Source organism: Dreissena polymorpha, chromosome 1 (genome assembly GCF_020536995.1).
Source record: "Dreissena polymorpha isolate Duluth1 chromosome 1, UMN_Dpol_1.0, whole genome shotgun sequence".
In the NCBI taxonomy this organism is placed as follows: Eukaryota; Metazoa; Mollusca; class Bivalvia; order Myida; family Dreissenidae; genus Dreissena; species Dreissena polymorpha.
The window spans coordinates 173,771,574-173,793,324 of NC_068355.1; the positions used below are offsets into that span (position 1 = coordinate 173,771,574).

The 21,751-nt window shown below is 34.2% G+C and overlaps 2 protein-coding genes across 5 annotated transcripts in view; both read right to left on the minus strand.

The window, feature by feature from the left end:
• Positions 1-21,751, minus strand: part of LOC127861904 (golgin subfamily A member 6-like protein 22) — a 146,943-nt gene that overhangs the window by 87,544 nt on the left and 37,648 nt on the right. For 3 of the 4 annotated variants that reach the window (XM_052400644.1, XM_052400638.1, XM_052400630.1), the window contains 5 exons: positions 19,628-19,779; positions 15,327-15,444; positions 13,458-13,499; positions 6,204-6,272; positions 2,477-2,615 (listed from right to left, as the gene is read on the minus strand). In XM_052400644.1, the coding sequence (XP_052256604.1) occupies positions 2,477-2,615; positions 6,204-6,272; positions 13,458-13,499; positions 15,327-15,444; positions 19,628-19,779 (520 nt within the window). Of the gene's footprint in view, positions 1-2,476; positions 2,616-6,203; positions 6,273-13,457; positions 13,500-15,326; positions 15,445-19,627; positions 19,780-20,714; positions 20,805-21,751 lie in introns of all 4 variants that reach the window. The other variant, XM_052400652.1, reaches the window with a different exon arrangement.
• The window catches only part of LOC127861894 (uncharacterized), a 122,833-nt gene that overhangs the window by 13,823 nt on the left and 87,259 nt on the right, over positions 1-21,751 (minus strand). The gene's annotated exons all lie outside the window — the stretch shown is intronic.

The following is a 21,751-nucleotide window of genomic DNA, read 5'->3' on the forward strand; positions in this document are numbered from 1 at the left end:
TTAATAAATTATGACAAAAACCCATACTTAAATTGTTTACAGATGTTATCAAACCAATAAGCAAATCAGTCCATTCTTAAATTATTTTATACCAAAACAGGTTTGTTAACATGATTTATTAATCTTCTTTTTTACTACATCAATAAGCCGATATGAACAATCAGTCCAGCTAAGTGTTGATGGACTTTATCAATCGCCTCCTTTCCCAAAAAGATTTTTTTACAGCAATGTTAAATGAAACAAAATGTCTTTATTGGCGAAAAACCTTAAATGTGTCAAAGCCTTTAATCCCATGAAAATTTTCCAGTTGGAAAATTTCATCTGGTACCAATGTCCAAAATCCAATTTTCTGTGAATGCGAAAAAAACACAAAAAGCCGATTGTCAGTGTGCCGTTCATCCAGACACAGATAAAAACCAAAGAATAAAGAGGTCTACCATGTACATGCCTGTATACACACAAAAATTAATTCCAGTACATAAAGAGTCGTCCCAGATTAGCCTGTGAAGTCAACACAGTCTGGCTAATGAAGGAAGTCAACACAGTCTGGCTAATGAAGGAAGTCAACACAGTCTGGCTAATGAAGGAAGTCAACACAGTCTGGCTAATGAAGGAAGTCAACACAGTCTGGCTAATGAAGGAAGTCAACACAGTCTGGCTAATCAAGGAAGTCAACACAGTCTGGCTAATGAAGGAAGTCAACACAGTCTGGCTAATGAAGGAAGTCAACACAGTCTGGCTAATGAAGGAAGTCAACACAGTCTGGCTAATGAAGGAAGTCAACACAGTCTGGCTAATGAAGGAAGTCAACACAGTCTGGCTAAACAAGGAAGTCAACACAGTCTGGCTAATCAAGGAAGTCAACACAGTCTGGCTAATGAAGGAAGTCAACACAGTCTGGCTAATGAAGGAAGTCAACACAGTCTGGCTAATCAAGGAAGTCAACACAGTCTGGCTAATGAAGGAAGTCAACACAGTCTGGCTAATGAAGGAAGTCAACACAGTCTGGCTAATCAAGGAAGTCAACACAGTCTGGCTAATGAAGGAAGTCAACAGAGTCTGGCTAATCAAGGAAGTCAACACAGTCTAGCTAATCAAGGAAGTCAACACAGTCTGGCTAATCAAGGAAGTCAACACAGTCTGGCTAATCAAGGAAGTCAACACAGTCTGGCTAATCAAGGAAGTCAACACAGTCTGGCTAATGAAGGAAGTCAACACAGTCTGGCTAATCAAGGAAGTCAACACAGTCTGGCTAATGAAGGAAGTCAACACAGTCTGGCTAATCAAGGAAGTCAACACAGTCTGGCTAATCAAGGAAGTCAACACAGTCTGGCTAATGAAGGAAGTCAACACTGTCTGGCTAATGAAGGAAGTCAACACAGTCTGGCTAATCAAGGAAGTCAACACAGTCTGGCTAATCAAGGAAGTCAACACAGTCTGGCTAATGAAGGAAGTCAACACAGTCTGGCTAATCAAGGAAGTCAACACAGTCTGGCTAATCAAGGAAGTCAACACAGTCTGGCCAATCAAGGAGGTCAACACAGTCTGGCTAATGAAGGAAGTCAACACAGTCTGGCTAATCAAGGAAGTCAACACAGTCTGGCTAATCAAGGAAGTCAACACAGTCTGGCTAATCAAGGAAGTCAACACAGTCTGGCTAATGAAGGAAGTCAACACAGTCTGGCTAATCAAGGAAGTCAACACAGTCTGGCTAATGAAGGAAGTCAACACAGTCTGCCTAATCAAGGAAGTCACTTTCTGATATTTTTCATTAAAAGGAAGGCTTTTCAAAGAAAAAATCCAGTCTACGTGGAAAGTTTTGTTACTGATTACTCTGTGCAGACTGCACATGCTTATCTGGGACGATACTTGCACACATGCAATACATCCCATTTTCACATGGCAAGGAACATATTGATTATGAGTATGACTCTATTTCAGCCTTACTGATGCTCATTTTATCATATGAACAGTAAATAATACATTACAATTTTAAATCTAAGTTAAAGACTCTTAAAATGATCCATTTAAATTCTTGAAGGATTCCAGTAATGGTGGCTGTGGTAACTGAAGAAAGCTATATACGGAAAGTTACTGCTGTCAGGTGTTTGCTGCAAAATGTGATAAACAGTGAAAGGGGCGGGTGTTAACTTCTTTTCTGTCTGATAACCCACCCTAGAGCCAAAGATTTTAGTTTAAATCCCCACTAAGGGAAATGCTAGGTGTATAATATGGCCCAAAGGTCAAACAGAACCAGAATTACCAAGCCTATTACCAGTAAGACTACTCAATTCCACCTGTTTATTCATTCTTCCAAACATGAAGCTTTTGTTACTTCTTTATACTTCAACATCAAATAAAATTGTTTTATACTCAACTCTTGATATATTATGTTATCAGCATTTCCCTTGTGATACAATATGAATAGGTACACAAGATTCAACAATATTTGACTACTGAACAATGGTTCACTTACCTAGGGGAGATAACCTTATCCTCTTTGTCTGAGCACAATGTGTCATCAGAGTCTTCTCCCTTTGATTGGTTTTGATACTGAGGTAACTGAGGTGATATTCTGACATGCTGCTTTGACTTATGGTCTGATTTCGGTTTGTCTGCAACATATTTAAATAATTATCACTTAATGTGTAGCTGACTTTACATACAAAGAAATTAATAATATTGTTAAAGTTTCAGTTTTCATCTGGAAAGCTTTATTACATCATGTCTACTTACCACTTTAACAGGTCTATGCAAAATTGCAGGGCATAGTCGATTGTTAACAACCACTTAAAACATTGAAAATATACATCAATACATATATTGTGCAATATATATACATAATAGAAATTTTGGTTAAGAGAGTAAACAACTTTCTTATATTTTATGATTGATTCAAAGAGCACAGGCTACTTTGTTTTTTTAGAAGTATGGAAGCAAAATTACCGTTGGATCATGTTGTTTTCTTATATGTTATTTATAATTTTCATACTTTTTCAGTAAAATCAGAAATTTCACACATTTAATATGACACACATTTAATACCTTTTATTCTTTAAATATGCTGTAAACTGCATGTAATAATTTATTTACGATTACTCCACCAAAATATTACCGTATATATGAAGATAGCAGCAAACTTATTGAATGAGATATAGGCTAATATCTACTTTATGTTGGCTTATTTTAACTGATATTGTAAAACGATGGTAATTGCACAAATTTACATAAATAGAAACAGTATTTATTGTGTATATAAAAGATAAAACACAATAATGTACTAAATAATTTGTCAATACATGTTTATTAACACAATAAACCTATAAATTATTTGAAAAAATATTGTTTTTCGACTCAGTAAGTCTGTTAACACAGAAATCAGTTGAACTCAAGCAGCTTACAGACAAGGGATTGGAATGAAAAATATGACAATAACTTTTTTCTTACTCCATAATTTTTTTAGTGAAAAAAATCTGTCTAAAACAAGGAGATCATGATGCTGCAAAAATAAAAAACTATCGGTGATAATGACTCCCAGTCTGCTGCTACCGCAATGACAATTATTATTTAATTAAAAATGTGTGAACTGACTTCGTTTTAACAAGGGTAATATCATAACATTAATAAACATTGACATGCACAACATATCAACTAAATAGTTATATTATATACTAATGTGAAAACTACTGAACCTAAAACTACAGAAAAATCAGTGATGAAATGATGTACTATGGTGGTCTTTATAATTCACAGGTCACGTATTATATAATATATAGCCTGATACCGACTCAAGACAAACTCACAACTGTGAACAAACCAATGTTGCATTCACCCTTTCAATGACTTTCGTTTCAAGTTGTCAGAGACAGCAAGAGGGCCTGAAAGGACTTTAGCCGCTCACCTGACATTCTGAGATTCAAAGGAAGTGACCTGTTCTGTGCACCCCAAGATATCAGTATAACAAAATTTATGTTCTGACCAAGATTCATACAGAGTGAACTATAAATGTGACTTTTAGAGTGTTAACAAGGTGTCACTATAGCCATAGAAGGAAAAATGCCCTGCCTCCTTGGCAGCCGTGCTTTTAAACGGACTTGAACCATTTCTGAAGTTATCCCAGATATAATTACAAAAAATCTTCTCACAAAGTTCAATAAATGTGACTTCTCGAGTGTTAACAAGGTTTTACTATAGCCATAAAAGGAAAAATGCCCCAACCCCTAGTGGCTATGTTTTTCAACAAACCGGAACCATTTTAAAACTCATCCAATATATCATTAAAACAAATGTTCTGACCAAGGTTCATGAAGATTGAACAATAAATGTGATTAAATTTCTAGCGTGTTAACAAAGTTTTACTATAGCCATATAAGGAAAAAAGCCTGCCCCCCCCCCCATGGCAGCAATATTTTTAAACCAACTGAAACCATTTTAGACCTCATCCAAGATATCATTGAGACAAATATTCTGACCAATTTTCATGAAGATTGGACAATGAAAATTGCCTCTATATTGTTAACGAGGTTTTACTATAGCCATATAGGAAAAATGCCCTGTCCCCTGGCGTCCATTTTTTTCAACCAACCGGAACTATTTTCGAACTCTTCAAAGATATTTTTGGAAAAAATCTTCTGACCAAGTTACATGATGATCAGACAATAAATATGGCTTCTAGAGTGTAAACAACGTTTTACTTACGTGATAAAAGAAAAAATGCGCCCCCCCCCCCCCTAGTGACCATGTTTGTCAACCAAGCAGATCCATTTTTTACCTCGTCCTGTGGCTGCAATGTTTTTCAAGCAAATGGAACCATTTTCAAATTCATTTAAGATATCAGTGAGGCAAATGTTCTAATCAAGTTTCATGAAGATCTGATAATAGATGTGGGCTCTAGAGTATAAACAAGGTTTTACTATAGGCATATAATAATGAAAAATGCCCCACCCCCCGGCGTCCATGTTTTTCAACCAAACAAAAACATTTTTACCTCGTCCAGAATATTATTAGGACACATCACCTAACCAAGTTTCATATTGGAAATAAATGTGGACTCTAGAGAGTTCACCAGGTTTTATTATAGCCATTTGAGGAACAATGCCCCGCCCCTTGGTGGCCATGTTTTTGCAATCAACCGGAACCATTTTCAAACTTGTCCAAGATATATAGTTATGGGACAAATCTTCTGACCAAGTTTCATAAAGATTGGACAATAAATGTTGCCTCTAGATTGTTAAGAAGGCCAATGTTGGAGCCGCACGACACACACCTCATGACGCACCCTGGTTGACGGACAAAAGGTGATCACAAAAGCTCACCATCGAGCAGATTGTATTCAGGTGAGCTTAAAAAAAGCACAAACGTTTCACATACAAAAACAATAAATATTTTGTTTGCCATTTAATTTGTATTACTTTCAACAGGCAATTTTATGCCATATTTATTTTTATTCTTACAACAGTCAATTTTTACCATGAACTATAGACAAATATAACAACAACAAATCTCGACATTAAATTTTAGTGGAAATTTAACTTAATTCTCTTTAAATATTTAGAACACTCACTCCAAGAACCTGCCTTTGTCTTTCTTTCATTTTGCAGTTGCTTTTAAAAATGTGTTCACTTCATAATTATAAGTTTTTTTCATATATATTGCAAGTACACCAGTCTTTCCAAACATTAATTTGCACCAAAGGGTACATGCACCAGATAACATGAGGACAATAATGCAAATTATAGCTAATATGGGACACAGATTAAACTAAAGCAAATGTATAAAGATAAATATAATAATTAAAAACAAGGCATTAGAAATATGCATCCAAAAGCGCAAAAATAAATAAATAATAAAACTCCTCTAACTACCATCACCAAGAATGTTGTATTCAGCTGTAAAAAAGCGCCTTTGTATTATTTTTCAGTCCAACTATCAAACAAGCAAATCTAAAACTAAAGCTTTTGATGAAACCAAATGACTGTCTCAATATTGGAAAAGTGAAGGCATACACATTGTTTTCAATAATTATTTAGTCCAATATTTACAACTTTGTCTAAAAAGTTTGAAATGGCTTAAGAATGCCTGGATAATATGATATATTTTTGTTTGCTGCCTTACTTTCCAATAGGTAACAAACAATAAATAAATGAAAAAAAAGTGATTTGCAATAGAGAGTCCAAGCACACTCTTAAAAGTGGATGTGGTACCTTCTGAGGAACTAGATCGGGTTTTCAAAATAGAGTTTGATGAAGGGCTAGAGTTGTGGCTGATACGATCTAAAATAAACATCAACAACATGGACATAAAAAAGTCATAATAAATATAGCATAATGGACAATTATGTAATTTTGTCACCCAAATCATTTTACACCTTGAATCATATGCAACATTGCATGTACATTTCATCACACTAAAGAGTTTTTATTTTAAATGCTTTCAAGGACTAAACATGTCAAATCAAACTTCATGCACAACAAGGGCTGTTTGTTAAACATGCATGCACCCCATTTGGGCTGTCAGTTGTAGTGGCAGCCATTGTGTGAATACGTTTTTTGTCACTGTGACCTTAACCTTTGACCTAGTGATCTGAAAGTCAATAGGGGTCATCTGCCAGTCATGATCAATGTACCTATGAAGTTTCATGATCCTAGGCCTAAGCATTCTAGAGTTATCATCCGGTAACCATCTGGTGGACGGACGGACATGTGCAAAACAATATACAGTACAGCTCACGCAAAACCAACAAAATCCGCGGCTACGCCGCGGACACACTCTTTTGTTTTCGAAATTACTCCGCATCCACAACGAGTATTCCCTCGGCATCATGCCGAGGCACTCCGCGATAATTCGCGGAGTTACGCCGCGTCTGTTCCTGCCTCTGCATCGATCCGCGGCATCACGCCGCGTCTTTACACGCGGCGGTTCGCCGAAAAAATACAAATATTTATTATATACTATAACACATGTTAAATATTTTTTACATAAACGATTATTAGAAACAGATACAAATAATACGTTGATATATTTACTTCTGCGTGATTGTGTAAACCTTTGGTCAGCTTCTCTGCATACGGAACTTCATACATAATGATTTTGTAGGTCATTATAACCATATCAATGAACCTTTCACAGTTTAATCCCGAACATGATCTCCAAACAAGATTTGCTTTAAACATCGAAAATAACATATTGAGTATCATAAGATTTGCGAAAATACATATGAGAACCAAACAAATATACACATAGAAAACAAATATAAATAATGTTGACAATTTTAATAAAAACTTATATTCGTTTATATTTAAAAATGATTACTTTCACTTCGTCCCGATTTTCAGAAATGGCCATGTACATGTTGCATCTAAATATAAATTAAATAAACGAAATTATCGGGCAATATATTGAAACATTAAACTCGGCATAAATGTGACTACCAAAATAATATTGCGACGCAAAACAGTATCATTATTGTGACAATTAAATACACTTGAAAATCTGATGTTCTTATAGAAATTGCGCAAAAAAAAAGATGACTTGTGTAATATCACGTTATCTGCCTGGAAAGCGTGAGCATTTTCATTTTAATTTTAATAAATCTGTGCAAATAATACGAGGATATAACAAGTAATAAAAGCGTATGCGAATCTAAAAGGAAATGCAGTGAGAACCCCGCCTTAAAATATCGAATTCTATACTGAAACATTAGGCGGTTAATCTTTTGATTTGTCGGCATTTTTTTTAAACTGAAACATTAGGCGGTAAATATTTTGATTTGTCGGCATTTTGTTTCATTTCAGACTCCATGCAGTTTTCAGATCATAATCTCAGTGCTTTATTACCCGAACTCGTTAGTTTCTTGACACGTGTGCTACTGAAAATAACCACCGGTTATGGCCCAAACAAGCACAAAGTGTCTAGTCCCCCGTGTGTTTTATCCCTAAATGTTAGATAAGCACGTGCACTATTAATTATTATGTTGGTCAGTACAAAAGGCCTTCTGAAAACCGCCGACTGCGTCTTTGTTTTATTGCTCAATCAAGCACCGATAATCCAATATCCCGTGTATTACAAATTAGATAAGCGAGTGTCGTCTGTCAAACCCATAATTCATCAGTAAACATATTGAAGTAATTCTCGTATATGATCTCGGAAACGGGGCATTTACCATTACGATATTTTTTTTCATAAGATTTGCTTAAAACAAATGAAAACCAATCAAACATACACAGACAAAACAAAATATAAATAATTATGACAAATTAAATGGAAAAAAACGTTGGTTTATTTTCGAAAAATCGCTTTTCCGTTCTCCCAATTTTCAGAAAATGACTTATACATGTTGCATAAAATCTGAATATAGATGACGCTGTTTATTGGTCGTTGTAAAAGAATATTAACTTTACACCGCACTTTGTGTGCAATCAGATACAATACAGTAATTGTTGCAATATTGAACGAACTTTAATATGAAAATGATACAGCGTTTTTGACATTTTTTTTATTCAGGAAAATGTCAAAATCATTTGCGAGATACCCCGATACTCAAATGGAAATTCACTACGAAGTTTTACAATGCTGTCTGCGCTACGCAGTTTTGTGTATCAATAAATTCACCCACGCCTATTTTCACGCGCTTTTTTGTTTTAGATAAACACTAGACATGAAAATATCATGGGCATATACATGTATTTATTTGTGTTACCCTTGTCCCGATTGGACACCTATTTCATCAAATCTTTATTAGAATTATATGCCGAAATTCATTTGATATTTTAGAAAAATGTTGGATGTCTGTGTTAATGAGTTTTCTTGAGCACTTTTCTTGTCAGTATTAATCAGAATTTGCATTTGAAAATGGAATACACGGGATTAGCGAGTAATGGATAGAGACGGGAAAATTCACATGTATGTGGAAATCGATAATGACAGTCATAAACGCATGTATCGGGGAAACGATAGACTCGGGATTATACGCATCTATCAGGGAAAGGGTTAAGAAACAGTTAATAAAGATCATTTGGACAGATGATGCAAAACCTTATTGTCAATGTATTATGTAGTGAATTGTTTCGCAACGTAGTAACGCTCCATGTAATAAATTTTATGATGCGAAACTCGGAGTCCATTTCTATCCGAGGTACATGTACATAGTAAATTATAATTAATACGATTGTCCGCCGAATGACTCGACATCATCAACAAATTACTCGGCATCATGCCGAGGCGCGTCGCGGAGACGAGATGCGGAGTGCCTCGGCGGACAGACGCGGCTACTCGGCGACCAGATAGTCGATTCCGAGTCGACTCCGCGAACACAAGATGGCGTCTGACTCCGCGGATCGCGGAATATGTTTGTTTTGCGTGAGCTGTACTGTACCCCCTCTTCTTCGAAGGGGGGCATTTATATTGTACATGTATGTTGTTTATTTTGAGAATAAGTATTTTTTTAATAATAATTTTATGTCACCAAGCAAACCAATCTGATGCCACTGTATCCACTTAGCATCTTTTCTATTAACTGGTCACTAGATTATATGAAATCAAAAGCAAAACAATTAACTATACTTATTTATCAAAACAAAATTCATCTGGTTTAATAGGAGTAAAAAACAAGGTCACAATGACACCTTTGAATTATGGATCAGTGATTATGAAGAAATATTACACAAATTTATAAAAGTGACCAATAAGTGTAAGTTTTTGAGTGTATAACAATAAAGCACAAAACTTCTAGCAAGAAGCAAGTACCCCTATGTGACTGCATTAATACCAATAGTAAATACCCCAAAACCAATATGTGAAAGTTATCAAATTCATAATTATTATATAATAATCAAGTAATTTATTGAAGAAATATATCTTATACGTACATACAAAATGTGATTATCATCACTTACAATTTACCTGAACATACTCAATATAAGTGATATATATAACCGATATACATGTACCGCTGTCTACGAATCTATGCAAAAGAAAAAAAATCTATAATATATATCTACTACTCAAAATCCACTATGATTATTTCAGATTTCATAGCAAAACATTAAATGTATTTTAGAAAAAAATGTACCAATATCTTTTCTTACACAATTCATACAATAAACTATCATACTATTTTGCCACAAATTAATGTCAAATAAAAAAACAAAACCAATAAAAATTGCTTAAGCGCCACCAAAAAGACATTTTTTTGCACTAACTTTGCTTAACAGTAGGGTAGGTAGGTTGGCTAAACTTTTATTTAACTTTTTTAACGCTCCAAAATTTAATAAGAATAATGAAATCATATGCAGATATCAACAAAATCTCTATTTAAACTTATTTTCTTTATGTTGTATTAGTTAATTGAGTTTCTTTAGCTAGTGCATTGAAAGCAGCAAAATGATCTAAAACTTAAAAGTGATAACAGTAAATTGCCTGAGCAACAAGAAGGCAGTGATGGCCTTGATGCGCTCACCTGAGTTCAGGGGCAGCAATGACAAAGTGGAAGCCTGAATAAGCCGCTTTATTAAAATTTGACTGTTGACCTCAATTTGTGACCCTGACCAATAATGTAGGGAGACAGGTTTTAAACATGAAATATTGTGACCTGATGGTTGTTATAAGAGGGGAGTAAACTTAACTTAGCATGATGAATGACAAAGTAAGAGTCTGAATTAGCTGGTCTATGGCCGAATGTGATCTTTGAAGTTCCATCTTGACCATACAGGCAGGGAGATAATTTTAACACACATATAATTTCTTATGATTTCATTTGTGCCAAGTTATTTTTAAATCAATCAAAAAATGACAAAGTAATAGCCCACAGGAATATTCAAGCCGTTATATAACAAAATTGACTTTTGACCTGGTAATGTGCACTTAACCAACGACGTAGTGAGACTGTTGTAACACATAAAATGCCGAGGCCTAATGGTTGTCATTTGTGGTAAGTTCTTATAAAATACTATGATGATTGACAAAGTTACAGTCCAAACAAGCTGTTTAACCCTTTCCCACTCAGAAGCAAAGTGAAAATTGCTATGTGCAAACAGCATAAAACCAGAACAACCTGCGATTAACTCGCAATCAGTTAAGGTTTTATGCCGTTTGCTGCTCATCAGTATCTAACGGTTGGAATTGAAGCCTTTAAAACTTGAATCAATAAGAAAGGTCATTGATTAAATTTAACTTTCTAAGGGACTACAAATGCATGTAAAGGGTTAAATGGCAAATTTTTACCTTCACTTTGAGATATGGGGAAAAGTTTTACCCCTGACACATTCTATAGCTCATTGATCGCATTTATGCAAAGTTCTTTCAAAATCCATTAAAATGTGGCAAAGTTATGGCTGGGACAGGAATTTTCCAGCTGTTTTATGGTTAAAATTGACTTTTGACCTTAACATTTGACATAGACCTTTAATTGTGGTAAGGAGACAGTTTTAAACGTGATACCTCTTTTAATGATTGACTTTTATCTCAAGTTATTTTGATTCCTACTATGTTTGGCAAAGTTATAGCCGTGGCAAGAATATTAAAGCTGTTTTATGGCTAAATGTGACCTTGAACCACAAAGTCTGACCTTTACCTTTGAGGAATTGAATCAGGTGTTACATGCAACACTCCAATGTTATGGTGGTGGACATTTGTGCAAAGTTGTTGAAAATCCATCACTATGTCAAGCTTATGGCTTGGACAGGACATTTTGCACAGAGGGACAGAGATACAAACAAACAAAGAGATCCAACTGCTATTGCAACCTATTTCAAAGAGAGGCATACAGACAATTTAAACTCATATAATAATAATACACACATGAACATAGAAGTAAACTGTACTATCATAAAAAATATTGCAGTCTATAAGGGGATCAACTGTGTACATTCTATATTCAATATTTATTTGAGATGTCTTGATATAACAAGCTTATTTTATTAATATACAGGTTGTTCTAATATTTGACCTGGTGACATAGTTTATATACTAAAATAATGCAGATTCTAACTTGGCCCAAATATTGTCAGGACAAACCTTCCAACTAAGTTTCATTTAAAATTGTTAATGCGGCCTCCATAGTGACAGGCAACATGGTTTTCTAAGATTTTACCCTGTGACCAAGGTTGTGGATTCACATGACCAGATTCAAACTAAGCCTAGAAAATGCCATGGCGAACATTCTTAACAAGTTTCATCAAAATTGAGTACTCATTTTGCCTCAAAAGTGGTTACAAGGTTTTTCTGAGATTTAACCTTGTGAAATACCTGATGACATACATTTTTAATGCATGACCCAGTTTCAAACTGGGCCTACACATTGTCTAGATTCAGACTAATCTTCATAACGGTTGGATGAAAATTGTGGCCTCTAGACAGTAACAAGCCAAATGTTTATCTGGCCTCTAGACAGTAACAAGCCACAAATGTTTATGTGGCCTCTAGACAGTAACAAGCCACATGTTTATGTGGCCTCTAGACAGTAACAAGCCACATGTTTATGTGGCCTCTAGACAGTAACAAGCCACATGTTTATGTGGCCTCTAGACAGTAACAAGCCGAATGTTTATGTGGCCTCTAGACAGTAACAAGCCGAATGTTTATGTGGCCTCTAGACAGTAACAAGCCAAATGTTTATGTGGCCTCTAGACAGTAACAAGCCAAATGTTTATGTGTCCTCTAGACAGTAACAAGCCAAATGTTTATGTGGCCTCTACACAGTAACAAGCCAAATGTTTATGTGGCCTCTAGACAGTAACAAGCCAAATGTTTATGTGGCCTCTAGACAGTAACAAGCCAAATGTTTATGTGGCCTCTAGACAGTAACAAGCCACATGTTTATGTGGCCTCTAGACAGTAACAAGCCACATGTTTATGTGGCCTCTAGACAGTAGCAAGCCACATGTTTATGCACCACACACTGAATGATGTAGGACACTGTATATATTGAGATCACTTTAGCTTAACCCTTTGCATGCTGGGAAATTTGACGTCTGCTAAAAATGTTGTCTGCAGAATTTCTAAAATAAGCATTTTCTTCTATATTTTTCAAAGAATACTATCAGAATAGCAAACAGTTTGGATCCTGATGAGACGCCACGTTCTTTGGCGTCTCATCTGGATCCAAACTGTTTGCAAAGGCCTTTTAAATTCGTTTCCTGCACTGAAAGGGTTAAATATATTGAGATCACTTTAGCTTAAATTTTGGTACTTTCTGCTCAGGTGAGCCAAAATAAATTGAAAACTTAACCTGGAAAGCGAAATAAAAGTTTAGGATAAGCCCCAAAAATGAGCACGGGTTAAGGTAGTAGAACCAAACAACCTTTTTATCTTAACACCTAGCATCAAGTTTTTATATATTTTCAAAATGAAGTATTCAAATTTAAAAACCACAAAGAGGGTGCAATGCTACTGTGTATTTAACACCAAATAAATGCTGCATGTGAAAAGATATTATAGCGATACACTCTACATGTATATACCTTTTCTCCTCCTTTTAAAGCCAGTGACAATACGTCTAGATGCTATATACATTGACATGATATAGTACACCTCAGTTTGTGATGTTATGTTATAAAATTGCTTGACATCAAAATAGCAATAGTTCACAATTAAGTTTAAATGCAAAACAACTCTCAAACATACACTGCTACAAGACATAATGAATGCATACTTGAATTATCTATGATTCAGAAATTGTATGCACAATAGAAATTAGTGAGAGCATCTAACCTGATGAACATGCAAGTTTATTTCAAGTAAAAAATAGAGTGCATTTTTTTTATACGAAATACGCCTGTTTCACGGTAAGGGTAATAATGATCTCTAAAGGATGTAATAATTGGTATAAATTATTGCACAGGAAAGAACAACAATAAACAATTAACAGCTCAATGCCATGACACCATTCTTTAACATACTAATCTAATTTAATTAAAATACTTGTACAAGTCTCAAGTAAGGTCTACAGACAAGCTACTTTAATGTCAGCCAAACTCATTGATCCAAACTCATGCTTTTAAGCTTGAATAGGTTGTTTGTAACAGTAACCTGAGGACCTTGATCCAACTGACTGGCCCAAAAAGCAATTCCAAGCTAGATCTGTATGTTTTAAAGCAACCAAAGCCTATATTTTCAGCACAAATTTTACCATAATACAAATACAAATACATGTACAAATATAATGTATAAAGTGGAAACTGTTATTCTATTTTGAGGAAAAGTAAAATTGACTCAATTACTCCATTGACCCCAAATACAATCCCATGCCAGGTCTCCATGTAAGTTACCTTTACTCAAAATTTGAATACAATAACTCCATCCAAAAATAGTGTGATTGGGCTGAAACCATTATTTGCCCAATCATATGTCACAATGACCTTGACCATGACAAGCCCTAAATTCAGTGCCAAAGTAGGTCTCTAGTCAGACTTACTACATTTTCAGTTTCATTAAGAATGGTTAATGTAAGATTTTGAACAGAAACCATTTTTTAGTAAGCTGACTATATTAATTTGGTAAATTGGATATAATACAATAGCCATAATTCAGAAGTGCTTTGAGCAATTTTACTAGTTATATGACTTGGTGGGAAAAATTTGCTCATAAACAGAACCACAATGTTTCATGAGGATCAAATGCAAGCTATAGGAGATAGAGAGGACCAAGTAAATATGCCTTTTGTATAATTCAATAGCAATCATTCAGATTTAGTGCCAAGTACAATCTGGCTGCTTCTGAAACTTGGTTAAGATATTATATCAATTAAAATTATTCCTATCTTTTGTGATGATCTTGTTTAAACTGTAAGATTGATTGAGCGACATTCCAATACAGTCACCACCTGCTCGCCCGCCACTTGCATTCCCATAATACATCCTGTTGTTTTTTTTAACAGGGAATATAAAAAGAAGAAAATAATACACATTGCGTCTTAAAATGTTGTTGGATAAATGCATTATAAACTATCATTGATTGTATGCCTTGTTTTTTTTATATGTGAATGTTATCATTTGTCATTAATAAGAAGTCATTCATAGGCGTAAATATTACTAGGATTAAATGTGTTTTATTTTCATGTCTGGGCTTAATCAAAGTTATGTAAAAGATGTAACAAAGTTGTGTCATATTTGTATGACAGTTTTGCCATAGTTGTATCATAATTGTGTGATAGTTGTGTCATAATAAAATCAAAGTTGTGTCATTGTTGTATTTCTGTTGTGTAATACAAATTCATTTAATAGTTGTCACCAGTAGGTGATTAAAAATGTGCACAATCAGTATTAATCTGCATCAAAATCCACAAGTATTACTGTGTTAATATAACCTAAACCAAAACTAATTTCACCTACATTTGGCAGTGGCCTTGAGAAGCTGTTTGACCTTGCTGTGTATGGGGTCATTGCCCCCATCAGTGTTGGCAGTGTCAAGGTCACTCTCTGTCTGGTTGCCAGTCGGAACCATCATGTCCTGAAAATTCCAGGAAAGAGATAGGTACATATAAGTAGAGCTCTGGGAAATTTGGTCTTGATCTACGTGTGCAAAGTGTCGTCCAAATCATTTGAAACACTTTCCGCTATAATGGTATTTTTTGTTTCAAAGAAGTTTCTGTTTTGCAAAAATTCAAATAAAGCCAAAAGTGTTGTCAATTATTAGACTGTGCAGACTGCACATTCTTATATGTGATGACACTTTAAACACATGTTCTTATATGTGATGACACTTTAAACACATGTTCTTATATGTGATGACACTTTAAACACATGTTCTCATATGTGATGACACTTTAAACACATGTTCTTATATGTGATGACACTTTTTACACATGTTCTTATATGTGATGACACTTTAAACACATGTTCTCATATGTGATGAAACTTTAAACACATGTTCTTATATGTGATGACACTTTAAACACATGTTCTTATATGTGATGACACTTTAAACACATGTTCTTATATGTGATGACACTTTAAACACATGTTCTCATATGTGATGACACTTTAAACACATGTTCTTATATGTGATGACACTTTAAACACATGTTCTCATATGTGATGACACTTTAAACACATGTTCTTATATGTGATGACACTTTAAACAAATGTTCTTATATGTGATGACACTTTAAACACATGTTCTTTTATGTGATGACACTTGAAACATATTCTCTTATATGTGATGACACTTTAAACACATGTTCTTATATGTGATGACACTTTAAACACATGTTCTTATATGCGATGACACTTTAAACACATGTTTTTATATGTGATGACACTTTAAACACATGCAATGACAGACTGCACATTCTTATATGTGATGACACTTTAAACACATGTTCTTATATGTGATGACACTTTAAACACATGCAATGACAGACTACACATTCTTATATGTGATGACACTTTAAACACATGCAATGACAGACTACACATTCTTATATGTGATGACACTTTAAACACATGCAATGACAGACTGCACATTCTTATATGTGATGACACTTTAAACACATGCAATGACAGACTGCACATTCTTATATGTGATGACACTTTAAACACATGCAATGACAGACTGCACATTCTTATATGTGATGACACTTTAAACACATGCAATGACAGACTGCACATTCTTATATGTGATGACACTTTAAACACATGCAATGACAGACTGCACTTTCTTATATGTGATGACACTTTAAACACATGCAATGACAGACTGCACTTTCTTATATGTGATGACACTTTAAACAAATGCAATGAGCCCAGTGTGCAGACTGCACATTCTTATATGCGATGACACTTTAAACACATGCAATGTGCCCAGTTCCCCAGAAGGAGACTTGTTATGTGGCACAGATGTTAAAGGTCCATGCATAAAAAGTTTTACATTAATATCTGCAGTAGCTACAAAGATATGTACTCGTTGCAGTCAAACTTTCACCCCAATATCTTAATTTGACATTTCTAAGTACAAAACAGGGCAAAAATACAGAGCTTAAGTTTTCTAAGACCAAAAAGATGAATAATTCTGCTCAGTTGCAGGTCTGACTTATGGGTCTTGGTAGTTGACACTGCATGATTATCTCTAAGACATTTGTGACCAAACAAAATGACCCCAAACACAGCTGTGAAGTTTCCATTAAATACCTGTAGTAGGAACAGTAACATGGAGATGTTGCACATTCATCTTAACCATATAATTACTGACACTGACAAATGTGTGAGTAGTATAGATGGACTAGTGGGGCTTAGACCAGCTAAAAAAAGTAATGTCACATCTGTGTCACCTTTAGTACAAGACATCAGGGGACCATTTGAATCAGCTACTCATAACGATGCTTGCAATTCATGTATATGCCTAAGTATTGTTAATGGAACTTGTTTACAAAATGTTACTCACCTTGATTGATGTTTTATATAAAAAGTTTCTAAAGAAATATTACAGAATATATGATGGAAATACATTGGCAGAAACTTGTACAAGCCACTGTGAACATAATCATGGACATTTTGAGTTCAATGGGCATCTTCCTGTACTCCAGACAAACAGATGCTAAGAAACATAGCCTCTTGTTTGAAGAGGCATAAAACAACCTTGAATTCACCAAACTCTCTCTATTCAGCTCCTAACAAGATGTTTTATGGTAAAAGTTGATCAATGACCTCTAAGTGTGTCCTTGACCTTTTAGGTAGAGAGACAGGTGATCCTTACAACACACCCTCCACCTACTGTTAGAAATTGCATGCTTAATATGACACACTTAAATTCCCAACAAGCTGTTTTATTGCTTTAGTTGTCTCTTAACCCATGAATGTGACCTTGACATTTGAGGTAGAGAGAGGAGTTTTACACACAACATGCCATCTCCTAAGTATGGTCATTTGAGGTAAGTTTTGTTTTAATTGCAAAATGTATGACAAATTAACAGTCCTATCAAAGTGTTTTATGGCCATATGAGAACTCTGTATGTGTGACCTTAAACTTTGAGTTAAGGAGACAGATTTTAAAAGTTAGACATTGTCTCATGATGGTTTACATTTGTGCCTACTTTTTTTTAAATCCAAATGCAAAGTTATGACTGATACAGGAATGAGTAAGCTGTTTTACATATGTTACATTTGACCTCTCAGTGAGGGTGTTACATACAACACATCGTCATAGGATTGTTCACTTTGGTGAATAATTTATATTACAATCCATTAAAATATTGAGAAGTATTGAACAAGACATGCATTTTTAAGCAGCTTTACGACCAAATTGAATCTTGACCTCTTAATTTGACCTTAACTGTTGTAAAAGGGAAACAGGTGTTTTACATCAAATGTTTTCTCTTGTACAGTTATCTTAAAATCTACAAATACATGGAAAGGTTATGGCTGAAACAGGATTTTTTTTTAGGATATCTGGACATACAGAAAGAAAAAGATACTGCTTTACGCTGCCTTTTTCATGGGTAATATATACAAGTGGGCCTAAAAGGCCCAAAGTCGCTCACATGAGATAAAAATAAAAGACCTGTTCTTTGCAGCCCAAGATATCTATAAAACAAATGTTCTAACCAAGTTTCATGAAGAATGAACAACAAATGGCCCCATGTCGGAAATGTTTTTCAACAGACTGGAACCATTTTTGAACTTGTCCAACATATTATTGGGACAAATCTTCTGAAAAAGTTTCTTGAAGATCCAACAATAAATGTGGCCTCTACAGTGTTAACAAGGCAAATATTCATGAAGCACAACGGAAGACAATTGACAAAAGGTGATCACAAAAGTTCACCATGAGCAAAAAATATTATGCTCATAAAGATTGTCACCATTCAGATTGAACTTAAAATGAGACTAAAAGTATTCACAATTTTTCACTATAAACAACTGTGGTAGTGCGGTCTTGTTCGCTTACGCAAGTGAACCGGTCACGGGACAGTTACGAGTTATGTTACTGTGTGAGCACTTATGTAATACGGAAATATTTATCGAGTCTAATTAATAAACGCTTATTTCTAACACACTTACTAGTTGTAATTCAATTAACTCAAGGCGTCCAGTCAGATACGCCTGAATACACTCAAAGAATTAATCTATAAGTGAAAACCAAAGCAGCTTTAACGTAAATAACTAACTCTAGTCTAAAGAATCTATGCATCGTTAAAAATGAACAAATACAGCAAATACCTTAATGAATGTAAAAAGAAGTTCATAATCTGTCAAAAAAAACAGATATAAATATTAGTTACTGTTAGTCTAGAAGTTGCTTCAAAAATTTTGTTTATAAAATAAGTCTAACTTAATCTAAAGAACACAATTTATGGAGAGAGGAAAACTCCAGTGACTCAAATGTAAAAAATAAGAAGAATTTACAAAAGTTATTTCAATCAAAAGAGTCTTTCTAATTTAGAAAATGCCAAATAACAAGGTTGCCATGGAAACAGTTTCCTAGCACAGTAGTCTGCTAAATACACCAAGTGTCTGGAGTGTTGACAAGGCAAATGTTGACGCCACATGCCGCACGACGGACAAAAGGCGATCACAAAAGCTCATCATGAGCACAGCTCAGTTGAGCTAATCACAATATACCACTTCCCTGATGGGACTTAAATAAACAATATATCTTTTCACATTCCAACCAAACTTTTAACTATTCTTGTTACCTTGAAAGAATGTTCAAAGTCCTCAGTCCTCACTGAGTCTGCATCGCTGATGTGACCAGTGGTCAGTTTTAGGGAAGACCGCACAGATGGTCGAGGCAAGGACGAGGTCACCGTTGGCTTCGGGTAGATTGGGGGGTAACCAGGGGCAGGGGCTGGCAAGGGGAAATACAGGCTGTAAATATTGCTATAGTTAATAGAGCAGGTGCGTTACCGTTCTTGTATCTTCTTTATGAGTGTATGTATGATATTTTTACCAGTAAGTATGTACATATTTACTTTCATATTTATTTTGTTTATTTATTTACATATTTGTATTGAATGAATTGTCTTAAATTATTTAGTCATCCATACAGGTCATGTTACACTGGTAAGTAAATCAATGTTTTTTTAAATCTCTTTTTTTCATTAATATTTTTAACAGTGAAAAAAAGTGATTACTTTGATATCTTAAACAAGTAAATTATTGTATTTCATTTTTTTTTTTAGCAAATTAACACAAATTATCATAATATTTAAAATAATTTCAAATCATTATAAAAATATCACTGTTAGTTTTATCCAAGTAGACACATTTGATAAAAGGAAGAATTATGAACAAATGCAAGCAAATTTAATTGGATGACAAATAACAAGGATTTAAAATTAGTATGACTTAGTATATAATGAAGCACATTTCCAGAAGACAATACAATTGTTAGTAATATTGTTTATTTAATTAGACTTTGTAGTAAAAAGGGCAGCTTTCATCAAACTGCATGTTTTACTAATGTCACATGATAACTCACTGAAAAAGTCACCACATATTCAGCTATAAATAATTAAGTCTGTTTCAAGTGCAAGTATTACATTAAATTACTATATCCTGTTAGTATTCTGATCAAAATCACTTAATAATGTTATAAGGAATTGTTATATGTTATACTTACAGCTCATGCATGCAATAAATCGGTGCATGCAGTTTGCATGCAAACGCAATTACAGCATGACAATAGCATATTATTAGGGGAAAGGGAAGTAAAGAGGAAGAACCACTTCAAACATTGTAATAACACGGACAAAGTCCAATACCACACTTTCAATCAAAAACCTTTCCGGGGCCTCATTTCAAAGGATGTGGCTACTTTGGGCTTGGGCCTTACAAGTGGGCGGGGCGAAGGCCTAGGGCTTGTTTTTCCATCTGTCAATTAATCCATACTCTAGTACACATGTATATCAGGTATTGACAAGTGTTAAATTTTAATTTGAGCATAAAACTGTGTTATACAAAAAAAATGTCCTACAATTTTTAGGAAAAAAATTCAGTATCATCCATCGTTCAGTGTTCAACATTAAAAATCAAATAACATCTTAAGCGTTAGAAGACTTTAAATTGAAATAAATGTCATTGGCATTATAAGGTTGCATCAGCCCAAATGAAAACAATTAGGAAAATAATAAACGAAAACCATCATGATTATAATTAATTGAAACTGAACATTATAAAAAATATTATGAATTTAAATACTACTGGTATATGTTATATTCTCGTGTAAATCTTTTAAACTACATACAATTAATAGCTACATGGGCTGGACTATATTAAAATATTAATCTCACTTGAAAAAGCAGGTAATTTTGTGTGTTTATACAATAGATATAAATCAATAATTTAATAAACAAATCTACAGAATCAAAACATTCATATCAAATATTCACTTAGTTTTTGTTACATCTAAAAGTAGTTGCTAAACCAATCTTCCAATACATTACAGAGATAAATGTAACATATTACCTGCTTTTACTGGTGACAAAGAACAACTGGATAAATATATTGCCTTTGCAGAGTTTGTTTACAAATAATTACATCATTTCATTATCAAAACGTCATTTTAGGCTGTTGCAGTTTTAAAAAGTATCTGAAATCTGTTTAATAAATCATAGTTTGTCAATATTCTTAGAATGTACAAGTCTTTGCAATAAATTGTGTTTGTCATCAGCCTAGCCAGGCAGCAACTTTCATGTAGAACATACAATAAGCCCCAATCAGATTTGACTAGAGAGAATTAAAATAATAATTCTGTAACAAATTCTCAGTATAGTATTCATCCAGATGTTCATTTTCTGAATATATAATATAAACTTATT